Source organism: Perna viridis, chromosome 7 (assembly GCF_037379345.1).
Source record: "Perna viridis isolate PV_CMFRI_1.1 ecotype Kerala chromosome 7, ASM3737934v1, whole genome shotgun sequence".
Taxonomy (NCBI): domain Eukaryota; kingdom Metazoa; phylum Mollusca; class Bivalvia; order Mytilida; family Mytilidae; genus Perna; species Perna viridis.
This window is the reverse complement of record NC_142451.1, coordinates 17,776,655-17,791,866: the sequence shown is the minus strand read 5'-3', so window position 1 is coordinate 17,791,866 and position 15,212 is coordinate 17,776,655. Positions and strand designations below refer to the sequence as shown.

The following is a 15,212-nucleotide window of genomic DNA, read 5'->3' as shown; positions in this document are numbered from 1 at the left end:
GGTAATTTTCTTTTTGGATAAGTATACTGAACATATACTTTTTCGCCCCGCGCTGGTCATGGTGCCAAAAGAACAGGCCCGCAGCAGCGCTAAGCTTGTCGTAGAAGGCGAATAAATAGTGCTCAAAACTCTGGCCGGGGCTAGGGCGCTCTGTCACAAAATTCAATTCTGTGACACAACGTTCAACTTTGTGTCACAAAAAAAAATCAATTTTGTGAGACAAAAGTATATTTTTTGTCACAATTGACTTTTGTGACACAAGATTGAATTTTGTCTAAAAATAATGAATCATAAAACAAATCTGTGTAACAGAGTTTTGTGCGACAAAAATGATTTTGTTATGACGAAATTCAATTTTGTGTACACACAATTGATTCTGATTGCAAAAAGATCAAGTCCCATTCGGCGCCCCGTACCTTGAGGTCCAGAATTTTGACTTGAAGTTTACATTTTTTCTATTACTGAGGCATTGATCGATGAATATGAGAAAACCATCAGTACTTTTTTCTCATATATTGAAAGTACTAACCAACTATTACAAGACACTTGAAAATATAAGTGACGAATATGCTTAAATCTCGCCACCCGAGATACAACGATCGAGAAACTGTGAGATTCCAATCCTATTGCTTAATTTCAATCATTATTCCAGATATGCATATCAATTCTAAATCTTAACAAACCTCATATAAATGGGACCACACCCATTCTTCTTTTTACTAGAAATCAGTAATTAAAATATGTTTAATATCGATAAAGGGGTCCGTTCTTCAAAAGGGCACCGGTAGTGTAACCCTGTCCATTCGCGCTTTTACACCGTAGTCATCTGTTTCGGGACAGTTTTTACTTATGAAAAAAAAAACGTCAAATTAAGTACGTAAGTGGGGAAAACATAACAGACTAGTTATTGTAAGTATCTGGTATGACTGGGCTACACAAATATACGAGACGAGTATTATCTTTATTTTCGCAGCAGTGATTTGTTCCTTGAACACTGTTTTACCCATCGAATGGGCTACACGTATCAAAGTCTGTTACTAAGTTCACGAAAGATTTCCAGACATCACTATTCTGGAAACACACTTGACCACCTCCTCTTTTAAACTGAGTAGACTGAAATCAAACGCCAACGTTGATTTTAGTATTGATATTACATGTAAAAATTGAAAACAAACTATCATTTTTATTGGAAATAAATGAAGGCAAAGCATTAAGCTATAAGAATAGTATCCACAACTTCAAATACAAGAAATTATTATCTACCTAAATATTTACTTGCTATACGAGCTAGAAAACTATCATGAGTACTTAAATTATGTTTTTTTATCATTAATAATTTACAAATAAACTTATATGTGTTTCCCAAGAACATGTCATCAATTACACATTGAAGCATTTTCTTTTCCATTATAAGAAATGTAATACATACCTGTCTATTAATATCACCTATGCAGACCCAGTTTCCACCAGGGCGAGACACTGCCCATTTCGAGTGGTCTTTGTGGGTTGTGAAATAGACTGTATCCTCACCAGGAACTTTAAAAGTCACTTCTTGGATATCAAAAACCTTTAAAGAAAAGATCGGTGACCATTCATTCAAATCTGATATTTGCGTGTTGCTATCATAGTTAGTTTTGATTTATTTACTATCCACTATGGTTTTGTAACACTAGATCATTCTTGATGGTGAAAGTTGCCTTTCTGATTCAAGTTGAACTATTTTAGACGCAAAACATATTTTGTACAGCAACTCGATTGCTTTGCAAAATGCTATGAGCGTGCAAAGTTACACTCATCATATTTTTGGTCGGAATACACGGCCGCGTATCGTCGACAGAAAAATTCAAAAATTTGTTCCGAACCAATGGGAACACTTTCATGTTTGGGTATATAAGCACCTTATTGCTGATGGTACAGTTTGATCCAAGGTTACCACGACCATTTTGCCAGGTTTCAACCAATAATTCGTATTTAAGTCTATCAGACAGCCAGCCATCATACAAATCTAAGAATATATACAATGTTTGCATGGTCAATGGTGGCAAGTGTTAACTTCGTGACTAGCTTCGTTCAAGCACACTATCCAACAACTAGGCAATAATGAAAAGAGCCAGTTAACGTTATGCCATTCTGCCCTAAAACAAATTCATTCAAAGTACGCTTTATAGGTACCAGTATCGTATTGATATTTTTGAGCGGGTGTACGTGGAGGCTAACAAAATAGAGTTTTTAAATCAAATTTGAACTTTTCCTGAAACATGCTATATATATGAAAGTTTAATTGAATCAACTTTTCAATTCTAAAAAAAAATTGAAACATGCACCGTTAGCATTGGAACCAATGGAGAAATCTATACGATACTGAGACCTATAATAGCAAATAAACAGCGATATAGCACAATCAGAAGATGAACTTACACAATGACAAATAGATTTATATGTGTCTGCAGTAAATGTATCTATGTTACAGAACAAACCTTTTTGAAAATCAGCAGATTTGGCAAATGCTCTGAAGTAATGACTTTTCTTCGAGACTAGCAATATTTCATCGAAAAATGGGCGAGTTTTTATATGATTCTGTCGGTACGCCAGAATACTTGCAAAGTTTGCAGTGTCCTTTGAGAATGATGCGGGAAGACTGGAATCATAAATGGTTGGGTATGTATACAACAATACTGAACCTGCAAAATATATTAATGCACCGATGATATAAAAGCTAGCTTTGTTTATGCAGTGGTGTAGATCTAATGAGTTCCTCTGGTTTGAACTTCTTTTTATTAGAAAATTTTTATTTTGGGCAAAATGTGGACAAAATATGAAAGGATAACCCGGAACCCCTCTCTCTTATAAATTTCTTAACTGGATCCCCTTTACATGTGAACGGATTCATCCATGGTTAATTAGTAAATAATATTACACTATACTTTTATGTCGTTACTTAAATTCATGAATTCTTTATCTACAGTGCGCTATGTGTAAAGATAATTTAGTGCAATTTTCATGCCTTCTGTGTATGATTTTTTACGTTCCAAATATGTATGTTACATGTACCGTGAGTTCATGATATATGTTCTATGTACCGTGAGTCCATGATATATCTTCTATGACTATACATCTAACACATTTGCGTGACATATGCATGTAGACAGGTAAGTTCACTAACCTATGGTATCCAATAAGTCATAGTTAATACTGACACAAAGAAATGTTTGTCCATACACATCTCCATTGCCAGGAAATGAATAGCCCTCAGACTTCGGGTTTGGAAACTTTGGAAGGCTGTGAATCAACCAAAAGCCACCGATCTTGTCAAATCCTACGGTCCCTAAAAAGAATGCGGGTGATTTAATGACTCTTTGTTTTATTACAGCTATATGTCAGTGAATCCGCCAGCAGGGCGAGCCGCAATGAAGTCACTGTAGATAAATTTATCCTAAGACAATTTCGAGTACGAGAGGGCATCATTGGTCATTACAAACAATTAATCAATAGTAATAACACCATTACATTTAATCCTTTTAACGATATTTTATACGATGTTTCTGTTTGAAAATATTGCTAAAATATACCTTAAAATGGAAAGCTAAAGCGAACTAGTTTTTATTTAGTTCATATATTGGAGAAACGGTCCAATTTTATAGCTGTTTTGATTAGGAGGCACTTTTTGGTGCCTTTATAGAATTATCATATAAAACAAAAGGAACATTTGGTCTGTAAGTTGGATCTGTTTTACAATTAACACAGAAAGTAGCAGAAGATCATTCGTGCCTCCTACCTTTAGTGTGACCATGTGTTAGACTTCCACGGCTGTGCGGTGGCTCGTCATTATACATCACATACATTATTGACCCATTCTAAAGAACAAGAAGAGAGTATGCGAACACATATTTCGGCTTAAAAGAAATTTCTTTAACGTCTGTCATAATAACAAATGTGATTTTAAAGTACGTAATACATTGGACTTGTGGATGAATGTGTCGTTTGGACACAAAAGGAGTAGACCATCGAAAGAAAGAAAAGGATTATAGGCTTAAGGACTGAAAAAGCAAGATAAGCCAAGAAAATCTAGGTGTAAATGGCGGTGGCGTTGAACCAAAAGGGGAGAAGTAAGTTCAACGGGTTCATTAAAGGTCATTAAAACGGGAAACATTTGAAACAAGGATGGTTCCGTCAACTCTCTCGATAATTTTTTACACGACTACAGTTATCTCAGTTTAATTCAGTCATATCACCTAGTCTATCGTTTACTTGATAGTGATAAAATGTATTTTCTTAATTCTATTTTCAATAAATTGGCATGGAAACTGACAAAAACAAGGTTTTTAGAGGATGTTTTTAGGACACAAACACCGTTTTGTCAGTTACCAATGGATAGCGTACAAAAAAGTTATAATGTGCTATTTATTTAATACGGTATATAATGGTGTCATAGATTTACCATGTGCGCCAGAGAGCGAAGTTCGTTGGTGGGATATGTTGTAATATTTAGCAACCATCGTTGGATATTGAGTGTTTATTACATAGAAATGAACAATAGTTTATTCCAAATGCACATGAATTACCGATGTAAACGTGTACACTGTACACAATCATTCAAGTGTTACATCTCATACTACACGAAGTTCTTTCCGAACTTACTTTACTTTCATAAATCTGTTGTAGAGTGTTGTATATAGCGTGTTTTGTGTCCGACATCGATTTGTCTGATAATGTCCAGCTTGGTGAGTTTTCGTCCATGTAGAAGAAGGCTGTACCATTCTCCAACGCTGGTTTGTGACTTTCAGAAATGTGTGGCAGTTTGTATACAATAAACCTGTCATGAAAAATTGAAAATTCTACAGATACGTTGTACCGTAGCACATCTTGTTAGAAACAGTTGTCGGAAAATTAGAAATATCTAATCAAATTTCACAGCAATAATATCTATAAATTACCGCCCTTTCTTTGCAAAACAACCGGAATGACCTGAACCAACAGGGGTTTTTTTTTTCAGTGAAGCAGGAACGCGTAAAACGTAAACACTATAACGATGCACCCGGTCAAAATATTTCATTTTTGGTAGTCCATATTGTTGAATGATGTTTGCTCTCAGCTACATCGTTCCTACTATGCTTACTCTTGATCATATTTTTCAAGCAAGCAGCAGTCCCCAGTTACCTACGGTTTACGCGGTTTACCTACCAATCAACAGGATTATTACTTTGGTCCAAACATTGTAGTCCTATGGTAGTTCCGATACATAGACAGTATGCTACACAAACCCACAAGGAAATCTTGATTGCTGCCATGTTATCTCAAGAAGTACATGTATTTCAGGAACTACGGAATTACAAGAGATATTTGTCATGAATGTCGACCAGTTAACTGATAACATCCGATTCCTTTTGTTTACTCTTGCCACGTGTAATAATCGTGTGACGTTTCACGTATTTCTGTACTCTTATTTTCATAACTTTAGAACTTAGTGCCGTTAAATAGTAGCAAATTTTATTATAATATATGATGAAAACATTTCTAAACCGAACCCTGACTAAAGCGGTCATCTTTATAAAAAAACAATCATATATCATGAAGTCCTTACATGCAATTCCTTCCAAAGCAACCGCACAAAATGTCGTCTTTCGTGTCATCACACTGTGTTTTCCTGCGATGACTGAATATTAGTTAGTTGATCTTTACAAATTTAAAATTTTGAAATTTTACAAACCACAAAAGGAAGGTTGCATGTGTTGTGGTGATTATGAATCGAGCGTTTTGTTTGAGGGATCTTAAAGGGGCCTTAAATGAGCCAAAACAAAGATTCCCTTTACTGTCTAACTCCAGTAAAAGCATTACATATAGATGTTTAAAATAATGTTCAACAATATTATATTCAACTAAGGTCGTACTAGGATTGATTTGGGGGTTTCATATTTGAACCGTACGTTTTGGATAAGAAAATAACCATTTTCCTAAAGTCCGGACAATAAGTGGACATTCGTGGATCTCTTTGAAATTGTACTACAAGGTGTTAAATCACCAAAGGAATGCTAAAATTTATTTTGGGGTTGTTACCCAACCAATATAGAAGTATGGGCAAAAGAGATCGAACGGATATCTTTGAAATGTACTGAAAAGCGCCTAACCACCAAAGGAAGATTGAAATTGATTTTGGAACCATTTTTGAATTAAGGACCAAAAGTAATCACTTCAATTCTAGTCAAATTCATATCCTGTGCTAATGTCTAACCCCAATCAAACTTTAAAGATCAATCAAGATTAAATTGTGTGTCTATTTCAGAGTTCGATCTCTGTAGTCGTATCAAGTTGCACCCTGTGAAGCATTTCGTTGCAATAGGAATTTGTGTAAAGCAAATAGGTTGACAAGTCGATATATTTTTTGTCAACTTTCTTAACAATAGTGTAATTTTAACCTGAATGTCTCATTCCTTAGTAACACTCTTTATTGGTACATGTATTTATCATTGATGTGACTTTCTGAACGCACCTTCGTTTAGAAAGTTAAAAATTCATGTTTATAAACCCTTTTGTGGTAAGTATATGAGCATGCCAAATATATACTTCCGCGATGTAGGGCTTGAGTAGAACAAAATAATTTTCCTCGCGGAAGTGTATATTGAGCATGCTTAACGCACGCTCATCAGCTATCCCACAGTTAACGCAAAGAGTCTTAAACTGAATAATAGTCGGGCTTAAAATTCAAAAGTACCCGTGATCCAAGTCAAAATGCCGCAAGCTTTACTTAGTTCGTCCAATTGCTTAGAATCGGCAATTCTAGAAAGGAGAAACTTTTTTTTAAATGGAGCTTGAGAATAACGAAAACGACGACGTACTCTCGAGACTTGCTTGCTGTACGTTTGAACTTGGACTATCTAGTTCTTGTTTTTTTTTTAAAGAATTTAAAATCCCCTTTTGTGTAGGAGGTCGAAATGGTGAGATTTAGGTTTTTAAAATCTTATACATTGTATGTTTTTTTCTTCTTTTTTTTAAGTAAAACCAAACAATACCAGTAAAAGAACAACAATCATCTGATAAAAATACAGATGCAATAAAGTTAGGATCATAAAAAAAACTAAAATACACTAATCAAGTATCACTGAAATTCAAGGAAAAGTTAAATATCACGGCCGTGTCAGCAAGGAAGATCACAGCTGGGTTTCGCTGGGCACGAAGGTTTCGCCTTATAATTTGCGATAATATCGCCCTAATATGACGCAAAAGTATTTTTTATTGGTTTTTGTCTATACGGGCTCATTCAAGGGTATGCATTCAAGGGGCTACATAAATACGCGATGGTACGAGAACTGTCTTTATTACACGACACAGATTTGCTGTTTCATTACACAGCAGAGATTTGCTGTTTCACGTCCAGTGTTTATCCAATCGTCAATTGGCTACACGTATCAAAGTCCGTTACTAAGTTCCTGAAAGATTTCCATACGTCGCCATTCTGGAAGCACACCTGACCACCTCCTCTTTTAAACTGAGAAAACTGAAATAAAATGTTTTGAGATTTGTCATCATTTGAAGTAATTATGTACTGCTTAAACCAAAATTAAGCAATATTCCAAAATATTGCAAAACTATGACAAGGGACAACAATGAAAGGCCTGAAGCCTAAAAATTATATACCGGGAATGGGAACAAACCCTTTAGGGGTAAGTATATGAGCAAGCTCAATATAGGCTTCCGCGAGGTAGGGTATGGGTACAGCAAAAGAATTTTCCTCGCGGAAGTGTATATTGAGCATGCTGGTCGACTTTCCCAGAGCCAATAGAAGAATTAATTGCCTACTACAACTGCCGGAAACAACTAAGGACTTTTTTTAGCATGAATATCATCATTTGAAGATTTTTACTGTTCTCCGATAAGCAAATAGTATATATGACAACAAAACATTTTTTTTCATTTCAAAAATAAAAAAAATCTGCACACGTACATGTGTACATACCTGTCTATTAATATCACCTATGCAGACCCAATTTCCACCGGAGCGGGACACTGCCCATTTCGAGTGGTCCTTGTGGGTTGTGAAATAGACCGTATCAGTACCAGGAACATTAAATGTTACTTCTTGGATGTTAAAAACCTTTAAAGAACAGATCCTTTAAAGTTTTTTTCTCAATTAAATTTGTGCGTTTTACTATATGAAGTTACTTGTTCTGTTACAAGTATAGAAGGGTCTGAAAAATTCCCAACGATGTTAAAACTGTCAAATTTGCGAAGCGGTACGAGTTCGAGTCCCGCGGAGGGAACGACAAAAATTTACTTCGCAAATTTGACAGTTCTAACATCATTGGGAATTTTTCAGACCCTTCTATAAGTTTACGTTATCTTCCCTGTATCAATTTGATCCGATGGAGCAGTGTAGAGAATAGAGTCGTCACATTCTGAGACGTTGTATATATATAAAACTATGCTGAAGAAGGATGTCGGTTACCCGAAATATTCAATGTAAATTTTACCATCTTTTGGTAGTGTTAAACATATTTAGACGTTTCGGAGCATTGCCAACCGTACCGGTTCCTACGCCCGTGCTATATAGTGCCCGATAATGTTTCGTCCGACTACATTAGTAGTGCAGCGATGACTGGTAATAACTTGACAGTTTTAACCCAGTCTGAACTCTTCTTAAATAACTAGTATATTCGTTTCGCACCTTATTGGTGATGGTACAGTTTGGTCCTAGATTTCCGCCACGGCCATTCTGCCAAGTTTCAACCAATAATTCGCACCCAAGTCTATCAGACAGCCAGCCATCATACAAATCTAAGAATATATACAATCTACAGTGAAACATAAAAATAATTTATATGTTTTTTTTTTTAAATTCGAACGAGGGTTTTATACTAAACCTGTTCGTGCAGACGTGCTAAAGAGCATCACCCAACCGTCCTCTGTTCTAATGTTTGTTTAAAAAGTCAATAACTAGGAATAAAATGAATCGCGGTATGCAGCTTGATATAACCACAAAAGCCAAACCCTGGACAGGACATAACGATAAGGTTGAAAATATTCAGAAAGGGGCTTGTAGCAAATCAAGTTATATGTTACAATACGTCAAATCTAAATAAAATTTTCGCCTCTTAACAAAACAGAACAAATTTGATTAATTAGCTTAACAGAAAAACCCTGGTAATTGTATCTTATTCAAATACCACATTGCATTATTCTGAATATGATCTAAAAATAAATAATTTCATCATTTATCTGCGGATGGTGAAATACTTACAATTATCATTTTACTTTCCCTCATAAACACAGGTGATATGCGCGAATGTGGACTCATATAAGGAGCAGTCCCATTGTAATCCCCTCCGCCCCAAAAAAAAGGGGGAAATATTTGCAAAAGCTTGCATTTTCGCAAATTCTGTTTTAGTTGAATTAAACAAAGTTTAGATTTTGTACAGCGACATGGACAGATTAAATAAAAAAAATCTAAATTAAGTTAGATTTAACACATCAAAGAATCTGTTTAATTAAACCCCGTTGAAAATGGACAAGAAATGCCCAAATTGGATTATCGCTGTCGTATACTAGTATTGGTACGGCGCTGTCGTATACTAGTATTGGTACGGCGCTGTCGTTGTCGTCGTCGATGTCGTCTTTGTCCTAAGACACTTGGTTTTCGTGAGTTGACTTGAGTATTAGTTGATTGATCTTTATTAAAATTCAAACCACAAAAGGAGGGTTGGTATTGATTTTGATGGTCATGGTCCCAACCGTTTTAGAATAAGGGGCCACAAAGAGGCCTAAAACAATATACATGTAACTCTAATAAAAACATAGAAGGATACTGTTCCACAATACTCTATACGACAATGGTCAGACTTGGATTGATTTTTTTGGGGAAAAAAATTTCAGAGATTAGGGGCCAAAGGGGGAACAAGTATTTTTCTGATGTTCAGACAGTATGGATGAATCACCTTTACATTGTATAACAAGGTGTCATACGACTTATAAGGAGACTGGGATTGGTTTTGGGGGTTATGGCTTAAACCGTGTTAGAATAATGGACCAAAAAGGGGCCTAAAACAAGCATTTCGTAGATTTAACTAAATAACTCCAGTAAAAGCATAGGAAAGTCTATGAAATTGTTCTAGAGTATTCTATACTACAATGGTCAGACTTAGACTGATTTCTCAAACTTTTCAGAATTTAGTGGCCAAAAGTGGGAAGCAGAATCATGCATTTTCCTGATGTCCAGACAGTAACTTGACTATTAGTGAATTTGTAATTGTATAACAAGGTGCCATACCAACAAGGGACCACAATCACAGTCTTCCTTTAGTGATATGGAACATTGATATGCAATTTTAAAAGCAACAAAAATCAAGAGGGAGGCTAATTCATCAAGACAACATTAATAAAATCCTTCAAGGCGTGGTTTACGGGAACATGAACAGGTAGACGACAGTATGCCAAAATAAGGAGGGCGAATAAGAAATCTAGCTTTAGCATTGTCATATAACTGGGTGCAAACAATCCTCAATATTTACATATGTATGCTATTTTCCTTCATAAACCATATGTATGTTACTTTAGTTTTTTTTCTTTAATTCAGAACAAACCTTTATGAAAATCGGCAGATTTGGCAAATACTCTGAAGTCAAGACTGTCCTTAGAGACCAGCAATATTTCATCAAAAAATGGCTGAGTTTTTATATGATGCTGGTGGTACGCAAGTATGCTGGCAAAGTTTTCAGTATCCTTGGAAAACGATGTAGGTAGATTGGAGTCATAAATGAATGGGTATGTATACAAAAATATTGAACCTAAAAATAATACTGTTTATAGTGGATATAAATCAAATGTATGGCGCACTACTTTTGATACTATTGGATCTACGTGCTTTACAGGAAAAAAATGTTTTTTTTTATTTATTTATTCAGTGTATATTTCACTTTTACATATGCAACATATAAAAATGACGTAATAACTTCAATCATAATATTATATATTTTGAAATTCGATTCCATTAATGGTTTTATATGTTCCTTAAGTCCTCAAGTTAGCTAGGGTATTTCACTTACCTATGGTATCCAATAAGTCGTAGTTTACACTTAAACAAAGAAATGTTTGTCCATATACATATCCATTGCTGAGAAACGAATAACCCTCAGATTTCGGGTTCGGAAATTTAGGAAGACTGTGGATCAACCAAAAGCCACCAGTTTTATTAAATCCGACCGTCCCTGAAATAGAAATACAGGAACCAATTTTAAATGGTTACCCTTTTCGGGATATCACTTTTTTTTGGCTAAATTCAACAACATATCTTTTTGTGAGTGACTCGTTTATGTCCCAGTTATAAAAGCACCACGTGTGTCTCTACTGCCACTTCAGCGATTGTGGTTTTATTCTCGTTTTTTGTTCTTGTTTTGATATCTAACTTCGGTTTCACAACGTTGTCAACTTCTTCATGTTAAACAAACTGCAGGCATGTTAGAACAAATAAAAAAAATATTTTTTATATATATGGACTTATCATTTGACTATTTGGGACCTATTTAAATATGATAAGACACGTATAGAGAATAGCCGAAACTGTCGTCGTACCTTTAGTGTGCCCATGACTCTGACTCCCATGTCTGTGCGGTGGATTATCATTGTACATGATATACATTATTGAATCGTGCTATGAAAAAAAGGGAAAGAACATACATATGTACATACAACTTTAATTGGGCTGCATGAAGTTTTAGATCTAAAACACTTTATACTGACTCATATAATATGCAATTTTGAAGTTGCACAAAGCATTACAGTGCATGCATATAAGTTATTAAATCCAAGGGTGGAATAACAATAAACTTCGATTAAAAATCTGGAGGAAAGAGACAAGGTTGCAGATAAAAGTAGAATAGGGCCAACTAAGGAGAGAGAAATAGGGTATTGGTTTAAGGTAACAGGAAGAAGCAGCAAGATCAGCCAGAACAGGTATAATTGGAAGAGACTATATTGTTCAAGGCCTTACTGAAGTTACACGTTCAAGTACAACACACAAGCAATATTCAGTCAACCATTTTAAGAACAGACAACAGCAAGCATGTATACAGACGCTTGTAGAAGCCTCCATTTGATCTTAAAACCGACCGACATTTGTCAGGTGTGAGTTTAGAATGGTACCTGTATGCACGTATTCAATTAAGCTGAGTTTTAACACCCTCGTCCTGCACAGCCGGAAAATGATGTGTCGAGGAGGGAGCTATGTAAATATAGCACTATTTGAAAATGTTGTCGGTTCAACTTAGAGCCGAAGATGCATTTACAATGATTTTATTATAGCACTTTTCACCAGCCTGTTTTTTTTTTTATTTCTGTTTTCTGTTTTTTTTTTTCATTTCTGTTTTATTTAACAGTAAGTTTTTTTACATTTTCAAAAACAAATTTCGGATATTTAAACAGTTTCTGAATTTGTAACTTCGTGTGGTCATTTATGGTTTCTAATTGTTAAAGTGTATACTATTGAGAAATGGTGGGATACCGCTCGCGGAAAAATCGCCATCCGCGCCGTAGGTTAAAAGTCGTGTGCATAATTTATCACTCACTAATAATTACTGAAACTTAGATTTATACTGGAACATAAATGTCTTATACAACTTTGAATTTTACTCAATAACGTGGTAATATCACATTCTATCAGTTTTGTTAATGAATAAAGCACAATGCCTAAGTAACACTCAGTGTAATTGATTATTTTGAATGCATTTTATTGACTATTTCAAAAGTGTAATTACATGTAATAAAATGCATGCTACACAGTCATTCGAATGTCACAGCTCATGCACCACGCAGTTCTTTCAAACTTACTTTACTTTCATAAATCTGCTGTAGAGTGTTGTATACAGCGTGTTTTGTGTCTGACATCGATTTGTCCGACAATGTCCAATTTGGCGAGTTTTCGTCCATGTAGAAGAAGGCTGTATCATACAACAACGCTGGATGAAGACTCTGAGGAATGTGTGGTGTCTTGTAAACAATGAACCTGTCACGACAAAAGGGAAAAGGAAAATAATTTTGTGAAGTTTGGGTCAAGTATGTTTTTTCTTTCTTTTTTTAAATAACACTATAACAATAAAGTTGAAAATGATAGCACTTTCCGTATATCCGGTAGGGTGACAGGAAACATAACATATTTTTAGGCCTAACAAGTTGGTATATATTACTCCAGCAGTGCTAGAGGATGTCTGGCAAGCTATTTTGTTGCAAAACACATGGCGTTGAGGAATCTGTTGAGTTGGGGTAGTCCAATTAGCTGTCCATTACTGTAACATGAAGTTTCGGGGACTCTACATTATACATATAGACATTATGTACACGTAAAAGTATAATGTACATGTAAGTACATTCCCGAGGAGCTCCAACGATTTTTAATTTTGCTATATACATTTGTACTTATGTATATATCAGACTGCACGTTTTGACAACTCTTAATATGATATTTATTTTAACCATTTTTTGTTTATGACTTCATGCCAATAAAGTAAAGTTTGTACATGCACATAAAAATATAATTTTAGTCACATTCATACTTAAACATTTGTTAAAAGGGTACGGATTTTATTTAGTATCAAGACATTAATACTACACACGTAAAAATAACTAAGTTTTGTTAAATTGTGAAGAAGATTTATAGGATTAAATGAAATAGTGATTCTAAAGTTAATGACAGTGTTGTGAAGTACTGAATGTACATACACGTTATGTTGGTTCTGAAACAAGCACTACAGTATAGTAAACATTTTTCAGGTTATTTGGAAGTTGATAAAATTATTTGATACAAGATTTAGTTGAAATATGTATTTTGAAGTGTTAACTGTGAGCCAGTATCGATGGATTTAGCCTTGAAGTCCTTCATATACCGGTATTGTAATTTTGATTCATAGGAATTTTTAATGTTTTCTGTTGAATACATGACTGTTAGTGGGAAAAACTTTACAGTTTTGCAGTTTTATTCTCGTTTGATAGAGAACTGTTTAACTAGGACTAATGTAAAAACAAAGACATCATATATTTAAAAAAACTTCGGTCGTATATTGGTATAGGATAGAGGATAAAATTAACGATGCATGTCACAACAAATCAATATTATGCAAACGTCTCAGAATGTGACGACTCTATCCGCGATGGTCGTTCCCTCGGCGGGACTCGAACTCTATCCTACATAATAGCACCTAGATGGACTGTCCCGTACTACCATACATCGTGTACTAAGTTACAGACCTAGATTAATCCTACGAGGAGGAATGACCCGGTCAGCGAAAGCTATATTTTATATAGCCTAGCTGGCCGAGTGGTCTAGGGCGCTGGACTTAGTGCAGGCGGTATTGCCATAGATATCACAGAGGTTCGAGTTCGAGTCCCGCAGAGGGAACGACCAAAAATTTGCATCGCAAATTTGACACTTTCGACATCGTTGGGAATTTTTCAGACCCTTCTATACGATTAAATTATCTCCCCTGTATCAATTTGATCCGATGTAGCAGTGTAGCGAATAGAGTCGTCACATGTATATATATGACTTGTCTTATTGTTATGGCAAGCCATTGTGGAATTTGTTCCCCAATTAGATGTCTAGTAATATATGTTAATGGATATTTATCAACATACGCATAATTAAATTATTGATATCAATAAATGGAGGAGCTTTCTAGACAATGCAAACACGTTCAAGACACAACGTATGTACGTTCAATCAAATTTGCTATTCGGGCAATACCAGTCTGTGTCCACACTTGTGAAAAAGGGAAAAAAGATTAAGTAAAATTATTTATAGTGTAGTAGATCTTGTCAGAAAGGAAAGAACGTTATGGTGAAATAAGAGATTGTACAGTGCAAACATTTTTCCTTCATCCTATGATTTCAGATTTTGGAGGAGTCCCTACTGCGATCGGTGTGGCTTCCTTTGATCTCTTTAAACAAGCAACAGTCACTTACACAAACGTAGTATACCTACCAATCAACGGGATTATTATTTTGGTCCAAACATTGTAGCCCTGTAGTAGTTCCAATACATAGAGGGTATGCTACACAAACGAAAAAGAAAATGTCTATTGCCGCCATATCGTTATGACAGGGTCATCACAAGACATGTAAGGAGTTGCGGAATTCATACACGTAGACCAGTTAACTGATAACATGCGACTTCTTTTGTTTTCTACTGTCACGATTAAATGTCTGCTTTTTTTTACTCAGTTATTTTCGGAACT

The 15,212-nt window shown here is 35.2% G+C and overlaps 2 protein-coding genes across 4 annotated transcripts; both read right to left on the bottom strand.

Annotated features, from left to right (window-relative positions):
* Positions 1-948: 948 nt before the first annotated feature.
* On the bottom strand, positions 949-5,384 carry LOC148611607 (plancitoxin-1-like). Its single transcript, XM_088592316.1, has 8 exons — positions 5,182-5,384; positions 4,639-4,813; positions 3,776-3,854; positions 3,164-3,325; positions 2,478-2,681; positions 1,899-2,005; positions 1,430-1,567; positions 949-1,113 (listed from the first exon to the last, which is right to left on the bottom strand). Exons 1-8 carry the CDS (start codon positions 5,286-5,288, stop codon positions 1,000-1,002), a joined length of 1,086 nt encoding a protein of 361 aa, XP_088448442.1. The 5' UTR covers positions 5,289-5,384; the 3' UTR covers positions 949-999.
* A 1,897-nt stretch (positions 5,385-7,281) lies between these two features.
* On the bottom strand, positions 7,282-15,129 carry LOC148611606 (plancitoxin-1-like). Of its 3 annotated transcripts, XM_088592313.1 has the most exons (8): positions 14,960-15,125; positions 12,814-12,988; positions 11,560-11,638; positions 11,034-11,195; positions 10,572-10,775; positions 8,660-8,769; positions 7,952-8,089; positions 7,284-7,492 (listed from the first exon to the last, which is right to left on the bottom strand). In XM_088592313.1, the coding sequence occupies exons 1-8, from the start codon at positions 15,064-15,066 to the stop codon at positions 7,376-7,378; spliced, it is 1,092 nt and encodes a 363-aa protein (XP_088448439.1). In that variant the 5' UTR covers positions 15,067-15,125; the 3' UTR covers positions 7,284-7,375. The 3 variants fall into 3 exon arrangements, with proteins under 3 accessions (XP_088448440.1, XP_088448441.1, XP_088448439.1); XM_088592314.1 differs by lacking the exon at positions 7,952-8,089 and having other exon boundaries at positions 7,282-7,492; positions 14,960-15,129; XM_088592315.1 differs by lacking the exon at positions 10,572-10,775 and having other exon boundaries at positions 7,283-7,492; positions 14,960-15,126.
* Positions 15,130-15,212: the final 83 nt, after the last annotated feature.